Source organism: Dermochelys coriacea, chromosome 5 (genome assembly GCF_009764565.3).
Source record: "Dermochelys coriacea isolate rDerCor1 chromosome 5, rDerCor1.pri.v4, whole genome shotgun sequence".
Taxonomy (NCBI): Eukaryota; Metazoa; Chordata; order Testudines; family Dermochelyidae; genus Dermochelys; species Dermochelys coriacea.
Window position 1 is genome coordinate 86279112 of NC_050072.1, and position 26391 is coordinate 86305502.

General features: G+C 38.9%; 1 protein-coding gene across 8 annotated transcripts in view; it reads left to right on the plus strand.

The window, feature by feature from the left end:
* Positions 1-26391, plus strand: part of SEMA4D (semaphorin 4D) — a 173643-nt gene that overhangs the window by 139253 nt on the left and 7999 nt on the right. For 4 of the 8 annotated variants that reach the window (XM_038403519.2, XM_043514747.1, XM_043514748.1 and 1 more), the window contains 3 exons: positions 7307-7479; positions 7845-7888; positions 9336-11003. In XM_038403519.2, coding sequence (XP_038259447.1) covers positions 7307-7479; positions 7845-7888; positions 9336-10258 — 1140 coding nt within the window. In that variant the 3' untranslated portion in view covers positions 10259-11003. Of the gene's footprint in view, positions 1-7306; positions 7480-7844; positions 7889-9335; positions 11004-12020; positions 12228-24834; positions 25940-26391 lie in introns of those variants that run through there. The other 4 variants (XR_006281458.1, XM_043514751.1, XM_043514749.1 and 1 more) reach the window with 4 other exon arrangements.

Here is a 26391-nt window from a genome sequence, read left to right on the forward strand (position 1 = left end):
TGCGTAGGTGGTGAAGAAAGAGATAGTGGTGTTTCAGTAGGTGGCATTCTTCTTTCCGAGTCTATACTAGAACCAGTTCCCCAGCATGATATTAGGAACTACTCTGCTGCTGTGAGAGGTACCAGTTTTCTGATTAAATGTAAAGCAGAAGTCATTACCCCTTATGGAAAAATTCTGTAGAATTTAAGGGAATGGTACCCTTTCTGTGGAATTTTTAAACCAACAAATGGAGTTCTATAGTAAGGATGTCATCTGCAAATGTTATTGATTGTTATGATTCATTTCTATTTAAATTCTACCAGATTTTTCTGTAGTGTACTTTCCATAAGAATAGGTGTGTCTAATTCCAGTGTCCTGGTCACATTCCAGCATGGATCATTGCATTCTGCCTACTGAAATTCCCCTGCTGTTCCAATTGGAAAAGAGATTCTTCACTGCATGTCCTAAACTCTAGTCTAGTTTACTCTGTACTGTCAAGCAATTGCTGGATGGTTTTCTGACAAGATGTGGATGATCATTCTGTATGTAATTTGTATACTAGTTAAGGACATGACCCTGCAAACCCTTACTTATGCATGTAATCTTTCCCCGCAGTAGTAGTGCCATAAATGTCAATGGAATTACTTGCATTTGTAAACATTTTGGGCTCATTGGAAATGAAAGATTCTTTATAAATGTAAGATCATTATCCTAACCTTTACCAGTTTGTTGTGATCAATAAATGCCGTGAAGCTTGCGACTGGGGAGGCTACCACTGTATCTGAAAGGCAATCTATGCCTTGTTGTGCTGAGTCAGATATTTAAATACATTTTGCATGTCAGCAGTATTGCCTCTTTTTCATAGAGCCCTACACACTGTGTTTTTCCAGCACCTGTCGCTGGAAAGCTTTCCTATTTTTCATGAAGATGAAGAGAAACTTTGTAAATGCAGAGAGCCCACTTTTTGTTTTAGTGGACGGGTTTGCAGTGTGATAAAGCATTCCCAGTCCATAGATTCCTAGGTAATTGTCCAGTGTCCTCCATGTATTTGTGCAACATCACAGAAAAATCTTATACAAGTAGAATTTCAAAAGCAATAAAAGGTTTCTACTCTCAAAAGAAATGTAATGAAAATTCTTCTTTTCTTCACTCAAATTATTTGAGAGATAAGAGCTAGTTTAATGATATGGGGCATATAATTGAGAAACTATCATTTAAAAAAAACTTTTTAATCACTTATTTAAATTCCTTTCCTTTTCCCTTTTGCCTTTGACTTTTTGTTGGGATGTTAACTATTTTAACAGCATTATTTAAATAATTATCTGAAAGCAGCCACTCAATGTGCAGCGGCAGTCAAAAAAGCTAAAAATGTTAGAAACTGTTAGGAAAGGGATAGATAATAAAACAAAATATATGACCATGCCACTATATAAATCCATGGTATGCCCACACCTTGAAAACTGTGTGCAGTTCTGGTTACCCCATCTCAAAAAATAATTGGAAAAGGTGCAGAGAAGGGCACCAGAAATGGTTAGGGGTATGAAACAGCTTCCATGTGAGGAGAGATTAAAAAGACTGGGACTGTTCAACTTAGAAAAGAGATGACTAAGAGAATTGATAGAGGTCAATAAAATCATGAATGGTGTGGAGGAAGTGTTATTTACTCTTTCACATAGCACAAGAACTAGGGATTACCCGATGAAATTAATAGGCGGCAGGTTTAAAACAAAAGGAAGTACTTCTTCACATAGTGCATAGTCAACCTGTGGAACTTGCTGCCATGGGATGCTGTGAAGGCCAAAAGATAACTAGGTTGAAAAAATAAATTAGATAAGTTCATGGAGGATAGGTCTATCAGTGGCTAATAGCCAAGATGGGAATCCAACCTCATGCTCCAGGTGTCCCTGAACCTCCAATTGCCAGAAGCTGGGACTTGCCAGCAGAGGATGGATGACTCTAAATTGCTCCATTCTGTTCATTTCCCTTGAAGCATCTGGCACTGGCCACTGTCAGAAGACAGGATACTGGGCTAGATGGTTCATTGGTCTGATGCAGTATGGCAGTTCTTATGTTCTAATTCAATATATGCTATGATATTGTATTAAACTATTTTATTAAAATAAAACTTGTAAATTAATATAAAATAACTTTATTATAATATTCAAAAGTGGGTTATTCTGTGTTTAATTTTACCAGACACAATGGAAAATGCATGCGCGCGCGCGCGCGCACCCACCCCCACACACACACACTCACTAATTGCCAGTCTGTCAATATTAACCAACAGATACTGTATTTATTTCCATCACTAAGTAAAGGGAAATAAAGTAATAACTCAAACATCAATGTGCAGTAACTGTTAGCAAACCTTGATTTTTTTTAATGGTAACCATTGCGCGCACAGGGAGAATATATATATTAAATGTTTCCTTTATAGTCATGTCTCCTGTTTCATTTTCCCCCACAACTTTTTCACCAATTTCTTTTTGGTTCTTTGAGTATGTGTCAGTGTGGATCCCATGGTAGATGTGCATGCCCACGGGCTTCATGCCCATGAGATTGGAGTCTCTTGAACAGCTGTGTCTGTTAGGGTCATGTAGGGGCACTGTGTCTACTCAGACTCCTATGCAGGAGCATAAGGGGCAAGGTGACTGCAACCTTCTCCCAGGTCCCCAATATCGCCTGGAGCAGCGAGATGAAACCTGACTACTGTCGTAACCCACTCTAGCTAAATTTTCCAAACTTCTTCAGAACTGTTGTGAATGACCTAGACTCATCTGGACTGAATTTGTATGGTTATCCCCCATAAACACCCCTCTCCTGTACAGGGTACTGCAATATGGTGGATTATAAACCTGTGAGCCTGCCCTTCCCACAATAGACTAATTCCACTAGAAGACGAGCACAGCAGATGCTTCTTCTATCTAGGAGAGTCCCATGTGCTTCGTAGGTACTTAGTATGCCTCTCATTCTCTGTGAAGGCGTGTAAATCATGGGACACGCGGTTGAAGTTTTGTCTACTAGAACAATCAATGACTGTGTCTTCAGAGCCGAAGAGAAAGACAGTTTCTACCAGCACCTCATCTAGTAGACATGTGGTGCTCAAGACCAGTTCAGAAAAAGATAACATCAGAGAAAGACTGGCACCTGCTTTGGCATCAGTATCACCAGCACCAAAGCAGAATGCACTGATACCAACACCACCGGTATTGAAGCCCAGCTCCAAGGGGGCCTCTCCAAACACAGAGCCAGAGAATCCAGGTGGAGCTTATTGTCTTTGCACAAAGATGGACCTCTTAAAGCCTCAGGAGAGAGACCCACAAAATACCCCACAGCGCTGAAGGCTGTTGATAAGGAGTAGCCTGCGACGGAGAAAAAAACTTCTCTGACACCAATCCCAGTACCAGTGACACAACCTTCCATACCGACCCTTACAATTGAAATAAAGCGAACTGACATGACCCTGCAAGAAAGCAGGACCATCTTTGGTACCACTGCAGACCATGTAATGAGAGTGCCATATACCTTAGCATTGTCTCTAGAAGATATTTACTCATTCTCCCTGTCACCAGGGCATGTCTTCTTGCCCCCTTTAAGCAGAGAATCCTCTCTTCTGAGAACCAAGGGCAGTATCTCCAAAAGGCCAGTCAGCTGTTCCTACAGGGCTCAACCACTGCCCCATCAGGAATGGCTGTGGACTGGCCAATATCAAACAAGCTAGCAGTAGCCTTACAGCATGCTGCCATAGTCCTGGTGGCCTTACTTGTGTCCCCCCTCGTGCTTCTAGGAGCCAATCTCCACTGCACTCTAAGAAGAGGATGCTCTGCCCAGCAGTATCCCTGGCCAGACCTAGAGAGAGAGGATTACCAAGAACTGGACTCAAGATGTTGTTGCTCCTCTGGCCCTACTCGACCACCAAAAAATCTCTCCATCACCCGACAATGCAGTGTTCTCTGCACTGGTGCCAGTGCTGGATGGTTTAAAGTTGTTTCAAGAATTTATGAGAATCGTAGAGTTGCTAGAGAGGAGACATCTGTCATATAAGAAAAATTTCATATATTCAACATATTGACAATTTCCAGGCTAGCCAAGATTGCCCTATCTCCCAGAGAATGGACAGGTTGCAGTCTCTCCAGTCAATGGCAAATAATGTAAAATCAAATCCAACAGTGATGTTGGATATGTCTGGGGCTACAGGGTCACATGTTGGCAAGTATATAAGTGATGCCAATTGCCAGACCTCACCTACAACCCTTAGAGCTATGGCTGAGATCAGTGTACTCTCTGACCAAGTACTGTGTGATCAAGAGAATCACAGTCTCACCCTATGTCCTGCGAAAGCTCACATGGTGGCTGGGCCCAGGAAATATACAAAAGGGGGTGCCCCTCTTTGCCCCCTTCTTGATTATGACACTCATCATGGACACCTTGGGGATAGATTGGGGAACCCACCAGAACCATCTGCAGATGCAAGGGACATGGTCTCAGAACTATTTGAATGTACGTATGAACGTCCTGGAGCCTAGGGCCATTGTAAGGAGGTCTAGCAATAAGGGCTTGGAGTTTGCTAACCTTTCAAGCTGAGAGGATAACCACCGGAAAAGGCAATCTTGAGGGTAAGGTGATCTGTCAAACAGAGGCTTCACTGATTTCAGGAGGATGATGATGTGATCCCACATAGGATACAGGTGGGTAAGTATCAGGAGGCCTCTGAGGAACCTTGATACCATCAGATGTGAAACCAAATATGACTGAATCAGAATGTGACATGCCAATAGGGCAGGCAGGTGGACTTTGTGAGAACTAATTGCCAATCTAGCATGCTTCAAATGCTGCATGTACTTGAGGATCTTTGATGTGGTCTAAATTATGTTGGACAGCTCATATGGAGAACCATTCCATTTGGAGGAGTAAGTCTTCCTAGCAGATGGCTTCCTGGGCAGCATGAGAATTTCTCAAACCTGTCAAGAATGGTCCCTGTGGGTAGTACTCAGCCAGCCAACGTCCAGGCCATCAGGCTGGTAGGGAGCTATCACAATCAATGTAGCCTGTCTGGAGTAGCCTTAGATATTACTCTCAAGGTCAGGAGAATTGGGGGAAAGGCATACAGGAGGCCTGGAGACCACTGTAGCAGACAGGTGTCTGATAAGGTGGTCAGCCTCATGCCCCCTCTAGAGCAGAAATTAAAACATTTGGTGGTGTCCTCTGTGATGAACAGATCTATTGTAGAAGTCCCCCAATGGTGAAATATCAGTTCTGTGATGGAATTCTGCAGCGACCACTCGTGCTCATGTCAGTATACATCTGCTTAAGAAGTCTGCCAGACTGTTACTGACTCCTGAAAGGTGCAGAGCCAGTGGGGTTTACCTCATGGTGATGACCCCAAGTCTACAGTCTTATGGCCTGCTGGCAGAGAGGGGATGAACAGGTGCCTGTGTGTTTATTTATGTAGTGCATTACAGATGTGTTGTCCATCAGGATCTGCACTGCGGCGTTCTGCAGAACAGGAAGGAATGCCTCTTTTCATAGGGACAGTTCTGAGAACACAACCTAACTTCATCCTTAAGTGGTCTCATAATTTCACCTAAAGTAGTCAACCTGCCAGTCTTTCCTGAAACCTCATTTAGCTCCAGGAGAGAAGAAGCTACATATATTGGACATCTCAGGAGCCTTGTTATATTACCTTAACAGAGCTTAACCAACCTTTTAGGCTGGTCTCCCTGCCTCCTTATGGGCATATCTAGCCCATCAAAAGGCCAAGCCACCTCATCACAAAAATCTCTAAGTGGATCACAGTGCATTTCTACCTGCTGTCAGATACTTGCTGAGTTTCTCCCTCCAAATATCAAGGCATGCTCCACCAGTGCACAGGTAGCATCTTTGACCTGCTTTAGGAATGTGTTTGTATCTGAGAACTGCAGGGTAGCAATGTGGAGCAATCCACTGACCTTTGTTAAACATTATGTCTGTGACACAGCAACCAGGTCTGATGTTAAGTTCAGGAGAGTGGTACTTCAGTTATTTGTCTAATGCAACTGAAACTCCTCACTCCCACCATCCAGGAAGGATACTGCTTGCCAGTCACCTGCTGTGGGATTCATACTGTGACACACTCAGAAGAGAGAAGTTACCTTACCCTGTAGTAACTGTGAGTCTCTGGGATGTTGTTGTCAGTGTGGATCCCACAACCCACCATCCATTCCTGTTTTTTGGAGTCCTCAGCAGCATGGGCTTTTCATGCGCAGCTCTGAGTGAGCTTTTTCATCTGAAACTTTTTTCAGAAAGGCAGATTCAACAATACTGCTAATGTCATGTCATGTCAGTTTTACCAGATTGTTTTGGTTTTAAAAAAAAAAACAAAACTTCAAATAAATTCTGAAAAATGTGAACAATTTGTTTTGACCTTTTTGAAACAAAACTTCTTGATTTTTTTTTTGGTTCAAAATGATGTTTAGTTTTAAAATTTTCTTTTTATTTTAAAATGTTTTTGATTTTTTTTAATGGTTGAAATTTAAATAAAAGATTTCAATTTTGTCAAAAGAAAATGTGGTGGTTGACTTGAAACAATTTTTTTTATTTTGGAATTGCCAGTGAACCAAAAAATCTGTTGTTTTCTCAGCTCTAAATCTATGGATGACTCTTAGGTTTAAAGTTGAATATTTACTCCTATTACAAGCGCTCATAACGCTCACAATTTCCCCTCATTTTTCCAGTCATTGAACACTGTCAAGATCATAGAATCATAGAAATGTAGGGCTGCCAGTAGGGTGACCAGACAACAAATATGAAAAATCAGGAGAGGGAGTGAGGGTTAATAGGAACCTATATAAGAAAAAGACCCAAAACTCGGGACAGTCCCTATAAAATCAGGTCATCTGGTCACCCTAGCTGCTAGGGACCTTGAGGGATCATCTAATCCACACCCCCACACTGAGACAGCTTCCTTGCCTTTTTAAAATACTATTCAAAACAAAGTAATCCTTCCCTCATCTCCCACGAGTCCTCTACTGGTATATATCTGTATTTTATAATATGCTCTCTCAAGTCCTAATTTTTTTCTTCTGTCCCGTCTCTTCCTCCCCCCCCCTTTTTTTTTCTTAGCTAACTGGGCTTGGTCACTGGATCAGTATTTTCCAGGCTTGCTTGTCCAATGCTTGCACCATATCCACTCTGTCCTCCCATAGATGGTCTATCCATTATTTTCTTGGCTGTTCCATTGTTCTCTGCCTGCAAGTCCTAAGAATGTGGTTAATTGATGAATGTAATATGTTTGTTACATGATTTCCAGATGATGATTGTGGATGGTCTCTCTCTGTTACATCCACAGGGCAAAAGGTATCTCTATGCAGGTTCCAATTCTGGTGTGGTTCAGTCTCCCGTTGCATTCTGTGACAAGTACAGCACCTGTGTTGACTGTGTTCTAGCTAGAGATCCCTACTGTGCTTGGAAATCACATGAACCCTCCTGTATTAATATTCTTAAAGAAGATGAAATTGAAAGGTAATAGCACCTGTTGACTGTCCTGCAATTAGCAATAAGAAACTCTACATTTGTAGTGTGAATATTCCCTGACAAAATTATGTAATATTGATACATTTGTTACCTTATTTATCATTTATAATTTTTTTAATTTTAAAAAATCCAGTTGACATTAATGAACAAGAAGCACGCTGTAACAATTTACTTATATTAATGGTCCATGCATGCGGTGTATCTTTAGACACTGATTTTCCTATTAGTTGACTACCAAGATATTGTGATTGTCTGCATAATTTAAACATCATCATTATCCTGATCCTTTTAATCATGGGGTGGTGGTGAGGAATATATGTTTACAACTTCTAATGCTTGATTAATTTGTATAGGGATTGGATTCAGAACATAGGTGGTGATGCCTCTTCCTGCCCTGGTAAGTTTTGTTTTTTTTATAAAAGTGATTTAAAAAATAAATATTTAGTGCATTTAAATTGCCATATTTATTCATTTGTTTTATATTTTTATTATTCAGTGTGCATTTCCATTTCATGTGTTTAAACTTAAGTTTTACATATTGTATTTGAGTATCTGTACAATATATGTGCTATCTTGAATGTCTGTATTGATAGACATACATTGCATAGTGTTACATTTAGTGTAATAAACAATAAAATGAACCTGTGCCATTGCAGCTGCTGCTTATGAATGAGAATGATGTTTGCCATAAGAAATTACATTCGAGTCCTTAATTACATTCTTGATACTTATTAGCTTACTTGGGAATTTTAATGGCAGTGTTAAGAAATACCTGATTACTATGGTTAGAGCAAAGGAAATGATCTTCAGATAAACTGATTTATGGTTGGGAGAAAGGTTTTGAATACCACTCAGCAGATATCTAGAGTAGCTGAAATGATGCTCCAGGGTATTGAAAGCTCAAATAATCACAGCTTTTCTTTTTTGTAATGTGTGTGTTGCTGCTGTCACCACATCAAGGAATCCTTGGGGAGAATTAGGATTCCAGGAGACTTAGATTGCAGTAGTAGAGGCTTTCAAAGGGTTTACTTTACCATGTTTATTATTAAGTCAAGCACTGTATGGATCATTTTCAGAATGCTATTTGCTGATTGATTAGCTTTATCATGCTGTATGTTTTGTGTATATGTTGGTTTTTTTAATTGTTTTTTGTTTTGTTTTGGTGTGTGGGGGTTAGTGTGTTACAACTGAAAAGTGGTATTTCTGAGTAATATCAATATCATATGTAGATGTCTTTTAGCTGCTTACAATATTTACGTACTCAGAAATGTACTACTTACACATAAAAATTACCATATGGGATTAGACCTGTGGTCCATCTAGGCCAATATCCTGGCAGTCTCTAAAAGTGGCTAGCATCAGATCCTTCAGAGGAAGGTTCAAGACACTCCTTAATAGGAAGATGTGGGATAATCAACCCCATAAAGGCCTAATCCTAATTCTTAAATTAAGAAGTTAGTATAAATCCTAAAGCCTGAGGTTTTATATCCCTCAGTATATTCAGTATCTCAGGCATAGCTGTTGTTTGGTGGTTTGTTCAGACTTTGAATGTCTTCATGGCCTAGGGGCTTGTCTACCCATCACCACAGTCTGGACTAAGAGGGTTTGATCTGGAGAGCACTCTGAACTGTTGCGCTCTAACTGTCCTGTGTAGACCCTGCTGGTGTGAACTAAAAAGTACCTAGTTGGTGGTGATGTAATCCTGTTTCAAACTGGGGAATAGAGGTAGACTTCATGGAGTAAACTTTATATTTCCATTAAGTCTATCAGAATCATGAAACTATAGGGATTAATGCAATCAAAAATCATTGCTGATACTTTGCAAATTTATTTTGATGTTCCAGATAAAGTAAGAGAGAATTCTGTGCAGCATACTTTCAAGCATGGGAGCACAGCAGAACTCAAATGTTCTCAAAAATCCAACCTGGCTCAGGTAGTTTGGAAATTCAAAGATGATGTATTGAAAGTTGAGAGCCCCAAGTATCGTCTTCTGGAGAAAGCATTGCTCATCTTCAATTTATCAGAAGGAGATAGTGGTATTTATCAGTGTTTGTCAGAAGAAAAAGTGAAGAATAAGAAATTTTCTCAAGTGGTGGCTAAACATGTCTTGAAACTGAAAAAAATCCAGCCTAGTCCTGTGGGTCCAATCCAACCAGCAACACAGACAGAAGGTAATACCGATGTACCAAAAATGTCAACTGTACCAACAGAAGGGTCTACTGCTCAAACTTCGACCACCCAGATTATGTCAATATCAACAGGAAGGATAATTACAAAGCCAATCAGCCCCATCCTAACAAGCGCAGCCTCAAACCCTGAAATCTTCAATTCTGTTCCTGATGGAATCCCCGAAAAGACAATGTTCTTAAAGTCAAATGATAACTTCCTTTTAATGTTTCTCTTTCTGTTCTTTTTTGTTCTCTTCCTAAGTCTGTTGTCCTACAACTGTTATAAAGGCTATTTACCAGGCCAGTGTTTAAAATTCCGCTCTGCTATGTTACTTGGTAAGAAAAAACCCAAATCAGATTTTTCTGATTGTGAGCAAAGTGTAAAAGAAACGCTAGTGGAGCAAGGCAGTATCCAGAATCAAACTGGAGAGCAGCCAAAGCCGGCTCATGACACTGGATATGAGACTGAACCAGATTGTGGAAATGGCCAGGTTCAACATGATGATGTCTCCTCGCAGGCTCACAAAGAAGTCAAGGACAAACCTTTTGATGTTAAGTGTGAACTAAAATATGCTGACTCAGATGCAGAGGGTGACTGAAGGAGAAATTCCTCCACATTAATCATAAAAATAACTGTGGTTCTTACGGTTAATTAATTGAGCACGGATACTTTGGATGTGACAACTTAGCCATAGAGGGTTATGTGCGCTTAAAAGATTCAGCACGCCAATTTCAAACCTCGCTAGAGTAGAAAACAATATACTGGTGTATCCGATAATCGTATTTCATGGTTTTTAAAAAATGGCCAGTTGCAGATCACCATGTTTGGTCCAGGATTTTTCAGAGTACTTTTAACAGTTGCAAATGCAATTACTGTTTTATTTAATCCCTTTCCTTCCATACACTAAAAATTACTCTCTAATGCAATCAACTAAATAAAATACTTCCAGTCTGCATATATTTTAGCTGCCATTTTAAAAAAAAACTAATTTAATTTTAATTCCAAATTGGAAATGAAGTTTTGTTTATCAGATTGGTAAATTATAGCATTTTGTCCGGATTGGGACATTTCTTTGCTTCTAGTGATTCTTATTCTTAGTATAATGTTTTGAGTCTGTTGGCAAGTTTGGTAGCTTTAATGGATTTAAGAATTAATTTTTAAAAATTGCTGTTTGTGTACCTTTTAGATTTAAATGTGCATTGGGAAAGAGCTAGTTTGATTTGCGTAAGATTCTCAGGGATAATCTTTGCTTTAAGTGCTATCTTTTTGCTTTCTAGAAATTTAGGTACAACAGAATAGATAAATGTCATTTTTCCGGGATTGCAGGAACATAGGTAAGATTTTAAAAAAACCAACAAGATGGACACCATTGCATTCTGTTGCTATATAAAACTAGATTTTTTTTTTTAAGTGAAATGGCACAGAAAGCAGCTGTCACTTAGCCATACCTCTCTGAGAGGTTTTTGCACTGTGGAACCAATTCAGAATTTATTAGAAGAATCTGACGTAATAATTGGATGGGGTAAACTTGCTGCAGTTGATAGCTAGATAAGACAACATTGCAGTTTTTTTATACTCAAAAGTAACTGAAGTTCTCTTTAAAAACAAAGTTTTTGCAATTTTACACTATTTCTGGATAACTTCTACCAATCTCGTATGCAACTGGAGACTGAAACTGGAGTTGCTCAAAAGAATTGGTTAGCTGAATTGTCCCATGAATCATGCCTGCAAGTGGGAAAAGTACAAGCACCCTAAACCTGGTTCACAGCGGCACTATTTGTCTGTAAAAGTTTTTTGTGCGGTACAGTTCTGAAGAATTGTTTCTTCCATAGTGTCTTTCTGTAAATGTTGTTAGAAATAGAATTGTCATAGTAAATAGCAGTATGCCCATGCTTCTTTTTGTTGTTTTTGTTGACCTCTCATTCAAACATAATATAATTTAGATCATCTTAGTGTAAACAGTTTATATTTTATAAGATTCAGTTTGGTTTTATTTTTCTATTTTTAATTATGTACATATGAAAAGCAACAGAATAAATATTAAAATAAGTTGTATTATATCCTTGACTTTCATCCAGCGTACATAGTGAAACCACTTTAAATACTGTAAAGCCTTAAGTTGTGCTTTTCTTTAATGAGACTTCTGTAATGAATTTCACAGAGGTTTTCTCTTCAGCTTCAAATTCCTAGGGGGTAGATGGTGAATAGAGCTCATTTCCAGGAATTTAGTGCTTTTTATTTGTCATCCTTCTAAAACTCATTTGTCCTTTTTGCATTATTTCTTCAGTGTTATGTATTTCTTAAAACTTTTTTCCTTAGTGCCCTTTTTTTTTTCTTTTCTGTCCTCTTCTGTCACACAGCCTCATCTTCTATACCTTTCCCTCCTACTGGTACCTCCTTTTTGTCCTGTGTGGGAAGTGATTCACCTCCTTCACTCACCAATACCATGCCTGATGTTTGGTCTAGCACAGAGCTTGTAATGGTCATGTTCTTACCGCCTTTCCTAAGTGACCAGGCACAGCATGTTAGTGTCCATGGGACCTTTCACCTCTTCTGTCAAGCCACTGGTAAGTAAGAAGACCTTCTGTAAACCAACACTTTCTTCATTGCATATTTTGTATCCATCTCCATGTCCTGATTAATAAATGGGATGTAGAACTCTAAGTATCTGTCCTGAAATCAGTGGCTGCAGAGGGTATTTAGTATCTTTCAGGATTAGGCCTGAATTCTGTACTGTAAATACTTCAGCCTTAGCTCAGCAAGATACTTAAGCATGCCCTTATCATTAAGCATGTAGTAGTCCCTTACCTTTTAATTAAATTATTCGTGTGCTTAAGTACTTTGCTGAATAGTGGCTTTCCATATGTAAATTCACTCGCATGAATAAACATTTTCAGTCTCATGGTTTATATGATCTTTTTTTCATTATATAATTTTACTGGCTTGCATTTATTTGAGTTGAACATTACCTAGACCTGACCAATTACTTTTCATATTTTTTTCGTCTGGTAAAATTCTTATTATTTTGTTATCTTTCATGTCACAGTATATATCAGCTGAAAGCTGTAACTCTGAGGCCAAAGCTGCTATTTTTTCAGAAATTCATAGTTTGTCTTTAACAGGTATGTGGTACAGAATTTGTCCTGTTTGGAGTTGAAAGGATTTTACTTTGGGGGTTTTGGAGCGTGAAATGAAACAAAACATGTGGAATATGATGTTAAACGCTTTTATCTTCTGATTTGAAGAATAGACTGGAAAGTGATTGGTAGACTGTTAGCCCTAGAAATAAGGCATTCTTTTCATGTTGCTGAGCCTCTGCATACATTTCATGTTTAATGGACGACTTTCAGATCAAACTGGATCAAAATATTGTGTTTTATAAAATAAACCTTTACAAAATTGAAGGCCATTTTTCCATAAGTTAAAAAAAAAATGTTAGTGGAAACTGTTTAATAAACATTTCTTTCGGTGTTTGCTATACAAATGTAGCACGTTTAAGATTATTATAAACAAAAGTGAAAATAATTATGTTGTTGTCCAAGATGAGGAAATGCAAAGAGCAAACAGCATAAATAGTAAAAAGAAAAATATGTGTAAATATTCTTTGTTTCAGTAATCTAAGTTGATGTTAGAATTGTAGGGAGGAAACTTGTTTATTTTTAAAAATTGTTTTTTAACCAATATAATGTCTCTTCTATTGGTATTTGGAAATGTCTGTTCTAACTTGTTTTCATGTGCGCTCTCTCTCTCTCTCAAATATAAATTATAATTTAAAAAAAAAATTGGCTGTAAATTTAAAACAAAAGGAATTGTTTCTTAAAGCCAGTCTGTGGAATTCACAGAAGGTAGAGACAAATAGTTGAAAAGAATTGGATAATGTCATACATTTTTACTTTTGAAATTCTGCAGGCTAGACCAATGATACGGGAAAATGAAATGTGTTTTTATTCACTGTGTTAACTTAGTGACCTTTGGGGTTCAAAAGAGAGTATTGAACTATTGGGCCTTTAGCTGAGGCTGGAGTTTTTTGCTTTCCTCTGAAACATTAGGAATCTTCAGCTGGCAGAATGGCCACATTCCACTGCTGAAAAATTACAAAATCACCAATCTGAAGCAGTGGCCACAACTTTGCAGGACCTTCTGAAAACGGTGTATGCTGCTTTTACTGCTGAGCAGCACTAGTTATCTAACAAGCTTTCTATTAAGAGCAGTTTGCATTCTTGCAGAGAATATTGGTGATATTTTACTTAGACAGAAGTAACCGTAAAGGAGTCATATTACCTGCAGTACTACATGCAATATAAAATATGGTGTTTTGCTACACAGTGAAGAATAACATGGCATGGGTGAACATAAGAATGGCCATACTGGGTCGAACCAAAGGTCCATCTAGCCTAGTATCCTGTCTTCCAGGTGGAGAAATAAATGCTGTAGTTTCTAAGAAGCAGGAGCCCATGTATAATGCAGCCACATAAACTACCACATAACTGCACTCCAGAATCTATGCTTTATTTTTAAAAAATTAAGTTGGGAAGAAAACAGTTGAATGTGAATTCAGTGTAAATGATGTCTGTCCAAGTTTGCAAACACCTTGAAGCAATAATTCTAAAAGGTATGAACTTCTCCCACTCATCTCAAGGTCCTATTAACACTGAAGACTTACTATAATAAACCTTAAATGGAAACATTGCTAACAAGGTCACTGCTGAACATTTTAGCAGCAGCGTAGGTACAGGGGGGAGAGCTAGTTGTCAAATTTTGCTGAGGTGAGGAAAGAATTCCTATCTTCCTACCCCCAAATTAAAGTCACCTCTGCTGTCCAAAAGGATGCAATTCTTCCCATTACCAAAAGCCTAAACTGCCTGCTGGTTACAAAAGAACAAAATCTCCTATGTCCTTAGTATCTATAAGACCAAACAGTTGGTCACCCACCTGCCAAATCTCCAACTTCCCTTGATAATTTCTATAATGCAGCTACTCACTGTGGATTCAGAAATTTGCAGCACTTTGTAAACAATGTTTGGGGCATACTAAAATAAATAGAATTTAATAACAAAAAGAATGTTATACTCCTGTTAGGGGGAATTGGCTGGAGGGGGCAGAGTGCCACATGATTCTGGGGTTTCTGGTCAATAATTCAGGTCTAGGACACAAGGGTTTTGGCTATTACCAACAGATAATTTTGTTTAAAAATAGTAAAGTAAGTTCATAGGTGGGACAATTATAGTTCCTTCTCCTTCATTGGTTGAGCCCCCCCACCCCATACACACTCACTCACTCTGCCACAAAATGATTAACTTTTCCACAATATTCAGTGGTGTGTCATAGCAGGCTGCTCCAGGCAAACACCAGCCCCAGAGATGTGCAACCTATTGAAGGGGTTATTTGTCATTTAACTGCCACTTATGCCTGCATCAGGATCTGCCAACATGCACAGCTACAGAGTTCTATTGTAATCAGTAGGACTTCATAGAGACGCTAAGATCTGCACTTGCAATTGCAAAATTGTGGCCTACGTTTAGAGAAATTATAAGTATTTATTTGTTAAAATGTAGTATGTCATTGATGGTGTAACAGTGATCTGCCAATTTTCCCCGTTCTAATCCTTTATCATTAGGAACAGTCACAAAGGGAGGGTGAATATAAAGATAAATATATTACTCTATCTCATCACTCGAGCATGAGCTGACTAAAATAGATGTTTAAAAAATAAGCAGGAACACTATGTACACTGATGAAGTTTGTTGTTTGTTAATGGGAGTTTTCTGGTTATAGTTAGTCTACCTGTTCGAGGTAGTTATAATTTACCTTAATGGAATTTAATCTTTACTTCACAGTTTCATTGAACATTTCTGGAGAAAGTCCAGAGAGCAGTGATGTGTTCCACATTTAACATTATTTGTAATGGCAGGAAGAATCAGCTAATGTTCTCTCTGAACAGACTTATATAATCATGCCGTACGAGAGTTCTCTCTTGATTTTGGACATCATATCTGGGAAACCAACATTTTTCAGGAGCTTCCAAGAGCTTGGTGGCTGGCATTAGTGGAAGTTTTAATGTGGTTAAGAAATGGGATTGGAAGGTCACTCCTTTGTAAGTTTTCCTTCTTTAATAATTGGTTGTTTGACGACTGACCCAGGACACTGCTAAATGTAAAATCATGAGGCTGTATTTCTTGAGCTAAGGGACCAGGCTCATTAGCTCACAGGCAGAAGCAGATTCATTAATCTCTATATAGGGTTGAGCTACTAGAGGGTACAGATAGCTAGCTATGCAGCTCCTTTTGTTAATGGTGATTACACTTATATATTATGTTTGTTCTCATTTTACTAAAAGAATAAAAACAGGTCAGAGTCAATGAAGGTTTAAGTGGTCTAGCAGTAACGGGGAAAAACCTTGTGGTGTTGGCTTTCAGGTTCAGATAGTATTGCTTTTCATTGTTTTGGGGACTCTAACTGCCTTCCCTAGATGTTTTTCTCTGAAGTTGAAAGTTTTCTATTACTATTTTTTCCCACCTCTCCAGCCTGAGTGACAACTCCATGTGAATGACGAATAAGTGCTCCCGAAGTTCAGAAGCAGATTTTAAAGGAGCTATTTATACCTTAATCAGATAATAAGCCCTTTAATTACTTTGCCCTTATTGGGCACATCACCATGTGAGGGTCACTTTATCAAAATATGGCGCAAACAAATAATACTCCGTCCCCCCATAAACCTCAACTGTAATATTACTGGGAAAAAAGACCCATAATTCTTTAAAATCACAAATGACTTCTGAAGGCTATTCTTTCTCACTTCTCAGGACGAATATTGCTTCCACTGAATTACCATTGCAAACATTTTTATGCTTCTTGTTTTAAACTTCTGTATTCTGTTTTAAGGTATGTGTACACAGGCTGCAGCAGTGAGTCTCCCAGCCAAGGTCGACAGTTGCGTAGACAGCACTTTGAAGTTATGGCTCAGGCTGAAGCTCGGGTTCTGAAGCCCACCCCTATCCCTGGGCTTCAAAGGCTCAGCTCCAGCCCAACCTGCAACTTCAAAGAGCTGTCTAGGCAGCTATTTTTAGAGCATTAGCATGAGTCCTACTAGCCCAAGTCCATTGCTCTGGACTGGGAGGCTCATTGCCTCTGTCTGTGTAGACGTTACCCTACAAGCCTCACAGTTATTTTGAGAATACTTCAGATTGTGTTACCCATAACTCTTGAGAGAATGCATATCTATCATGTCCTCAACAGGCCATGCCTGAGCTAGTGTTCAGACAAATGCCTGAGGTTTGGCTTTATGGATAATTGAAAAGAATAAAACAATATAAACCTCCACACAAGCTTTCTCCTTCTCTGAGAGTGGCTATTCCTGGAGTTTACCTCCCGTCAGTACATGGTTTTTAATTATTACTTCTGAGGACCAGTTGAAAGGTCACTAGTAGTGGTTCATAGATCAGAGTTTGAGAATACTGACCAGCCATCAGAGGGCTCGTAAACAAGCTGTTCCTAAATCACATTTATAATTTAGAGGTGAAAAGCCTCATGTCTTCTAGAGTCATCCAATCCCTTAGAAAAAAAGTATTTGAATACTTCCTAAAATGTTTTATCTGTACAGTAGAACCTCGGAGTCACAAACACCAGAGTTACAAACTGACTGGTCAACCACATACCTCATTTGGAACTGGAAGTATGCAATCAAGCAGCATCAGAGACAAATAAAAAAAGCTAATACAGTACAGCACAGTGTTTAAATATAAACTATTCAATATAAAGGGAAAGTTTAAAAAACAGATTTGATACAGTAAGGAAACTGTTTCTGTGCTTGTTTCATTTAAATTAAGAAGGTTGAAAGCAGAATTTTGCTTCTGCATAGTAAAGTTTCAAAGCTATATTGTCAATGTTCAGTTGTAAATGTTTAAAACAACAATTATAACGTTTTGTTCAGAGTTACAAATATTTCAGTTACGAACAACCTCCATTCCAGAGCAGTTCGTAACTCTGAGGTTTTACTGTAACATTTTTATGGACAGTAAATTAATTTTGAGCATAAAATAATGTGGTGCTTTTTCTTTGCTACAGCCCATACCCTTGACTTTAATCTGCACAGTCATTATTAATCCATGCTTGGTTTATCTTTATCTTCATGTGGGGATGCTAAATTTGAACTTGCTAACCAGTTTTATATCCTCTCTCTTGTATTAGGTTGTCCCTAAACCTTTTGTTTCTAATTGAAGCTGACTGCCTAGGACTATTTAATATCAGCCTCTGTGGATATAGTAATCTGATGGAGCTTGATCTTTACTGAGATACCTTTATGCCTTGCATATACATCTGTGTCCCCTTATTTCTTTTTTGTTTTTAGTATCAAAGGTAACCTGCAAGGCTGAAAAATACTGTCCCTATTACATATTAACAGACAAGGCCTGAAAGTTGGTCACTCAAGCTTACAAAACCAACTAAATTTGTATTGAAGGCAGACTTGCATCAAAAGCATGTAGGCCTGTTAAACTAGACTAAGAATGTCTTTGCTTTTATTGGTTTATGTTTCAAATTCGTTGAGAGCCTACAGTTATTGGCTCATTATAATGTTAACTGAGCACTTCCTGTTTCAGAGACCAGTGACCCTGCTTTGACTGATCACACCTATCTTGTCTGCAAAACAATTTTAAGTGCCAATATTATTCCACATCTCTTTTTCCCTCCCCCTTTCTGGAAAAATATCTAGTCAGTTAACAGCATCTTCACAGAAACCTTTGAAATTAATGTAATGTTTTTAAATTCTTGGTGATAATGGTAGATCTGAACAAACAGAAAACAGCTCCCTTGTTAGACTGACAGTTGCTATACATTGATGCATTTGAAGACAAAACTGAATGCAGTATAACCTGGAACCCTAAAAGAAATAACTGCAATGGGGCAATTATCATTGTTGGTTCATTTTAAGTGAATGTTTTCCTTAAAAGTCTGTACCATCCTCCAGCCTCTAGATGGTTGTTTACAAATTTAGCCTGGAGCACATTAGGCCTAAATTGTATAAACTCTGAATCAACAGGGTAAGAATTACAAGGGTTATATCATCCTTCTTTGGGACATAAATAGGGCCCTACCAAATTCATGGTCCATTTCGGTCAATTTCACAGTCACAGAATTTTAAAAATTGTAAATTTCATGATTTCAACTATTTAAATTTGAAATGTCATGGTGTTATAACTGTAGGGGTCCTGACCCAAAAGGAGTGGGGGGGGTCCACAAGATTATTAAAGGGGGTTATGGTACTGCTACCCTTACTTCTGTCCTGCTGCTGGCAGCGGCACTGCTTTCAGAGCTGGGCAGCTGGAAAGCGGCGGCTGCTGGCCAGGAGCCCACCTCTGAAGGTAGAACAGCTGCCAGTAGCAGTGCAGAAGTAAGGATGGCATGGTATGGTATTACTTACTTCTGTGCTGCTGCCTGCAGAGCTGGGCCCTTGGTCAGCAACCGCCACTCTCTGGCGGCCCAGCTCTGAAAGCAACAGTGCAGAAGTAAGGGAGGCAATACTGCGACCCCCTAAAATAACCTTTCAACCCTCCTGCAACTCCCTTTTTGGTCAGGACCCCCAATTTGAGAAACACGTGCATCTCCCATGAAATCTGTATAGTATAGGGTAAAAGCACACAAAAGACCAGATTTCACGGGTGGGGGACTAGGTTCCATGATCAGTGACGTATTTTTCATGGCTGTGAATTTGGTAGGGCCCTAGTTATAAATCAGCAGCTGAGATCAGAGAGAAATGTATTCTCCCATAGTATAATATTGTGCAATTGGCTAGGATCAATGAGATTTTTCCCTTCTACTGAATCATTAGGTACAGCAGTAGATTGCATTGTTCTAGTATACCATTCTTATGTTCCAAACAACTACCGAAACCAGCATAGTGAAAATGGCAATGCTATAAAAAACATTTTCCCCTTACAAATTCGAGAGAGGTTTTTTTCTCAAGTTAGAACTGGTGTTGTAGTTATAATAGATATTCTTAACATGTATGTAATGTTTTCAAATGCACCTTACAGACAGTAGTGGTATTTTTTATTTTAGTTTTTGACAAAGTATCAGTGAATTTTGTTTATAAATTTTATGCGCATTCACTGTTAAGAGATTGGATGATTTAAGTTGGTACATCAATCTGGTGGGGTTTTGTAACTAATAATAACAAGGAAGTTAAGATCAAGACAATATGAAATCTGATTCTTTGCAGTAGGATTTTATCACTGCATTGATCACACTTCAAAGATCTGAAGTACATTTTTAAAATTAATTTTAGAGTGGTATCTATGTGTTACATTAATAAGGAGATCTCTACTCTCTTTTGGCAATTTACCCTGTTGAGTTCCTATTACAGGAAGTGAATAATCTCCTGAGACTCAAATATACAGCCGATGATGTGTATCTTCTAACTTGGATAGAAAACTTACCATTGGATACCTGTATGAACCTACCACTTTGCTGCTTAGTGCATTACATAATGATTAGTGCAGTACTTAGGATCAATAAGATGTAAGGTCTCTAGTGTAGCCGCTCTAAGCTGACAGGAGAGAGCTCTCCCATTGGCTTAATTACTCCAGCCCCCGCGAGAGACGGTAGCTATGTTGGCGGGAGAAGCTCTCTTGCCAACATAACGCTGTCCACAGCGGTGCTTAAGTTGGCATGCTATGTTGCTCAGGAGGGTGGCTAATTCACACCCATGAGTGACACAATTTATGTCGACTTAAACTGTAGTGTAGTCATAGCCTTTGTCTCAGTTACATAAGTTGATCTGGTTATTAAAATACCAGTGTTCCCACTGCCAAACTAGTGCACTCGCACGTTGTTTAAAATCAGTGATTCAGTCTCTCTCATAAGAGATTCCAAGTGGGGGAGGAAGTGATATTTTGAGCTGGCATACAATGCAAGACACAAGAACAAGTTGTTTACAAAATCAGCTGTGGTAAACCTACACTGTGACAAAGGATAAGACATAAGCATCCAGATATAATGAATTTAGCTTGTAAAGTCTGCACTCTGAGTTACCCTGTGGTATGTTTTTGACCCAAATATGGTCTGTAGATTCTTGCAGTGGACTCCAAGATTCTCAGAAGAGAGACGGGTTCTTTGTAGATAGCTTTTTCTGAATATTGGGAGATTGGTTTTACTAGACTTCATATCTTAGCCTCTCTCTTCTTTTGTAATACAGATAAAGTTCTTAAACCATTCTTTGATCCCCCGCCCCCCCATGCCTAACGTGTATCTCATAGGTTCTGTAGTGCCTTAGACCAGACTAGCAAGCCAAGATTTACTACTAAGCCCTTGGCACCATTAAGAATTTGGATTTCACAGTCCTAGATTGTAAAATGCATTACTGATCAGTGATATGCCTAGACCCATGTTACAGCAATCAGGCATTATATTAAGAACATTTGAAGACTATAAACAGAATATGTTTTGCCAGCTTCCATGTTCTCTCTTAGAAGGGGTGATTAGGTGTCCTTGCTTAGTGTTGGATCATGCATACAAATGAGGACCTAATTTTCTGGCTCCAGCTAGGATCAGCTCTTTTAATGAAAAATCCTTACCTTTCAGACTACTGGTATTTCCATGATCTGGAGCCTGAGTAAATCCCATTAACTTTTACTGTTCCTGCTGAAATCACTCACCTGCTGTATATAGGTTTTATGTACCTCTCCCCCTCTCAGCAAGGATCAAACTTAATTTCTGCCCTTCTCTAGCCTTCTTCACACCATATCCCCTCTCCTCCAAAAGATGAAGGTAAAATGATGGGACATATTCCCTTGTTCTCTTTAGAGCACTGCAGTTAGAGGGTTTTTTGGTACATGCTTTTCTTCCCCATTGCCCCCAGACAGTGGCTATGTAGATGCGCTCCGTAAACTGGGGAGCTGAACTTTATTTTGCCTTACCTCTAAACTAAGAAATGAACATCTTATCCCTGCTACTAGATGCAAGAGGCTACCAACCTGTTAGAGTACTTTAAATTAGAAAACCCACAATCTGGAAACTATGTAATCCCGTTAATCCCTAGTGTTCAGCTTTCTAACATGTATTATCTTTTACAGGCAACTATGTAGGTTTCCTTTTGTGAGACCCACATACTTGATACCTAAACTCATACTATTCACACTGGATAGTTGATACCTAAACTCATACTATTCACAGGCCACTGGAAGCAATAGGTCGCAAGTGGACTGACTTTTCCAGCCTTGTAGACAGGTCAGCGGTCCTCTGGTTTGCTCTAGTTGCATTTTTTACCGTCTTCAGGTTAGATGTTTGGTCTTACATTCATACATGTGTATTGTGCATTGGTGACTGGATATTTTCCACAAGAGACATTCTATTGTTTTTAGTTTGTATGTGCAGCATTTCATGTGCAACCTATTTAATCTTTTCCATAAGGCTGACATCAACACATTTTCAGTGTAGCTATTCTGTAAATTTAGCAGTAATTTCACAAACAGTCCAGTTTTGTGCAAGCAGCAGGTTGTGTTCTTTAGATATGAATTGGCTGCTAATTGAAACAAACAGTATTTTATGATACATAATGAACCCTCTGTCCAGGAGTTGGAGAGATCTGTTTCCCCATGTTTCTCTTTGTGACTTTAGCTTCTATTGAAGCTAATCCACTTTCTCTTGTAGAAGGGTAAGGAGCTGGTACCTCCATACAAACATCTTCCTTGTCATTATCTGGAAAGCGCAACAGCAGACCACACTTTAGGTCATAGCTCTGGACTTGTTGCAATCTGCTCATGTCAAGAAACTTCCTCTCCCTCTGCAAGTGCCCTGTTTTCTTTCTTCTTGTTCACAGCGATTTGCTGAGTCACAGCTCTTATGTCTGCTTCAATTGTGTCAGTTCATTATCAGCTAGCCTATGACTCACTCAGGCCTGGTCTATGCTAGGGGGGGAATTGATCTAAGTTGCACAACTTCAGCTACATGAATAACATAGCTGAAATCAGTGTACTTAGATCTACTCACTGCGGTAAGTCAACAGCTAAAGTTCTCCCGTCGACTCCACCCGTGCCTCTCGCCCTGGTGGAGTACTGGAGTTGATGGGAGAGCGCTCAGCGGTTGATTTCTCGCATCTAGACTAGGTGTGATAAATTGACCCCTGCTAGATTGATCACTGCCTATCGATCCAGCGGGTAATTTAGACAAGCCCACAAGAGTTCTGCTTCTCATCTAGCCCATACACAGTTTCAAAATAGAGAATCATCAGCCTAACACCCAGTTTTCATTCACCTACTGTTCCAGTATAGTATTGGCAGTTGCCTTTCTTATGTAACAGGAATTGCTCCACCTGAAGCATGCTCTTTTTTTCTGTTCACTGCTTTGAAAAGACTAATCTTGCCTTTCACTTTTCTGATCTGTGGCTCCTGATCATTTTTTCTGCAACCAGATTATACAGTTTGTTAAAACCTAATCCTAGTTTTGGATGAGGGATTCCTAAATGGTTCTGATGTTTTAATTTTTTTTATTGCAGTACAGTATGTTCAGTTCAAACCAAACCTGTAGACCAGACACCAACTGTTACTCCAGCTGTCTCTCATTTTTGAGATTAAGAAATGTCACTGTCCCTGTATGGCTTTTCTGAACCAGCTCCATGGCTGCCATGTCTTCTATCTGTATATATTTTCTGTTCTTTCATATCAGTACACCGTTCATTAATGACACCCTTTTCTATTGGCTCTCTTTATAGTGCCTTTCTCTCATCATTCCAACCATCCGTACAAAGAGTCCTTCTTGTTATCCTGCTTTAGCACACACCTGAGATGCCAGAGTAAATTTTCATTAGGCTAGTACAAAAGCCCTTCTATTTTGAGATGAAGGTTCTCTGATTCCCTTGCAGCCACTGCTGATTAATCACTAAAGTTCATTGGATATCAATTCACTGGTGACTTTTAGAGATTAGCTAGGTACAGCTCTAAGCTGTTTATTCTTGCTAGCAGCTCACTCTTTGCTTTTACCTGATTACTAGTTACATTCTTTCCTATTTAATTTCCATCCTTGATAATCTTGGGGTGACCTTCAGGGAGACCTGATCTAAGCTTCTTCATTTTATCTCCAGGAATAGCATGATTCCGGAAAAATACTACATTAAATTGTGCAGTGGCAGTGTGACAGCATTTCTTGTGTTCTGCATAATGCATCTTTAAGTGGCTCATTAAGTGGTGGATGCTCACTTTCTTCCCGTCTTTTGCAAGGCATGGAAGCCTTTTGGCCACAGGACCCAGGATTTTCCAATATTCTCCTTAAGGCAATCTTTCTTTCTCATACTACTGCTTCTCGTGTCAAGGAAACAGCTCATTTCAATGAGCTGTTTAAATTAGTAACTCAGAGGTTTTTTGGAAGCAGTCTGCACTCTGTTTCAGGATTAGGTTTGTATACAGTGAACCCTTTAATAATCAGTAAATTGGTAGTAGAATTTTAGTATTCTAAGTCTATTCTTGCATGTTGCCAGTAGAACATCTGCAGCTGTATTCTTTATACATTGGAGAGTTTTTTACTCTGCTTTTTAAGATTGTAATTTTTTAAGGGAATTTAGAACATTTCAAATTTCAGTGACTAAAGTTAGGCACCTAAAAAGTGACCCGAATTGGAGGTGATGAGGCTCTGCAGCTCCCATTGATGTGAACTGGAGCTGGAGGAACTTTAAGTTTCTGATTTTCAAAGGTATTAAGTCTAAAAATGTTGGCTTTGTGTGAAATGTACTAGGGTGGCAGCCCTGGAAAATGAAGCCTTGTATATATGCACACAAGCATAACACAGGTAATGTAAGCTTCCTTTCACTACCCAGACAATGACTCCATACTGACCGGGAGGAGCTTTCTAGAGGAAAAGAATAGTTCAGTCTCAAGATGAGTGCTTGTTGGGAGAGTGGTGGGTGGGGCTTTTTTTAGTGAATATATGACAGACCATTAATTTTATTCCTTTCAAGTAAATCTCCAAATAGTTGTCCAAGTGTTGATGGCTTTCTGTAACTAGCGACTTTGCTTGAAACAGTGGCTTTAAAATGACACCCCTGAAAAGTCCATTTCCTAAGGTTGGTTTTACTATATTGATGGTTACACATGCAGAATGGCTTCTGACGTGTATTGCACTCCTATTATTATGCATTAATTTGATCCTTTTCTTTCATTTTATAATCTTTTTTTTAAATCTCTCAAGCACTCAGAGAGGATAACAACTGAATGTAAGTATTTGTTTAAATATGTTTGAAGACCCCAAGATATGAAATTCTATGGTCACTCAGTGAGCAATTCTCTTGTATTCAATCTGTGTTGTATCCACTTCATAAAGGAAACTATAAATTTTCTAGTTATTGCACCTGATTGCCAACTATTTCTCAGCAGTATCAATACTTCTATCATCTGGCATCATCACCTAATTTAAAAAGAAGCACAGTCCTTTGTATTGGATTCACCAGCACATCTCTGCAAGAAACTTTAGCAGACATTCTTTCATTGAATCTATTAAATATCGCTTACAGAAACAACGTATCTCAGAGGATTCTGGAGAGTTAAAGCTAAGTTACACATATTAGGTGTTTGAATCAAGATTTATGCAAATCATAATATAATTGGGGAGATCAAGATGTTTCGTAACAATTTTTTTTTTTAACCTTTTGCATGCTTCTGGGAAGCTGAGCAAATGAAACTAAGTACCACAGTGGAAGATGTGATTAGATTAGAGAATCAGGACTGAACTACCGTGAAATGTGCAGAAAGGCCAGTAAAGATTTCTTTCCCAAGCAGATCAAAAAGGGAACAAACATGTTGTTTGCATCCTGGTTGGTTGTTGTAAAAGTCTGACATGTAAAAATCTTGCAGTGTGTGTGGGAAATCCCAGTACTGTTGAGTATGCATATGATGGATGTTTGTGGGAAGATGGCAAAGTAGTCACTTGTTCAGTGACTCCCCAGAGTGATGACCCGGGATCACACTCCTTGTGAGATAACCAGGACAAGGAAGTTTCTGAAGTTTGTTTGTTTTGGGAAACTACAGCTTTTTTTTATAAAGCTTCTGAAGCCTTTCCAAGACCATTATGATTTTTAAGAACTGAGATTGTTTTGGTAATGAAAACAGAGCAGGCGCTTGGCAACTCTTTTGGCACTTCAGTATAAATGGGAAATAGCATGAAATCACACTGACTTGCATTTCTAATTAACTGAAAATAAGCTTGCAGGAAATGGTCTTCTGCATTGACCGTGCTGTTTCATGATATGGCCTGCCCACTACTGGAGGAAAAAGGGACATTCTAGAAGGTCAAGATAGTAAGTAGCTCAAATCAAACTTGGTAAAGTTAATAGTTGAGCTGTTTTGAATCCATTTGTTGTTTGAAAATTACACTCTTAAATGCTTACGTGGTGTCTGGGCACCTGCCAATCTTTAATGTATTTATGCTCACAAAAACCTTGTGAGATAGTGAAGTCTCTTTGCCATTTTACAGATCAGGAACAGACACACAGAGAGGGGACTTGTCCAGAGTCACATAGGAAGTCTGATAGAGCAGGGAACTGAACCTCGATAGCCCTAGTCCCAAGCAAGGGCCTAATCACGGGACCCTCTCTTCCAAACAGCAAGAGGATGAGTGTAGATCTGTATTTTGAATAGAATTAGGAGTTTGAGGGAAAGGGAATAAGTTGCTTCATCTTCTTGTGTATGCCATTTATGTTGTTTCTAGTGCCAGCGTCTTGATAGTCTGCTGTACAATTACTTTTGCATG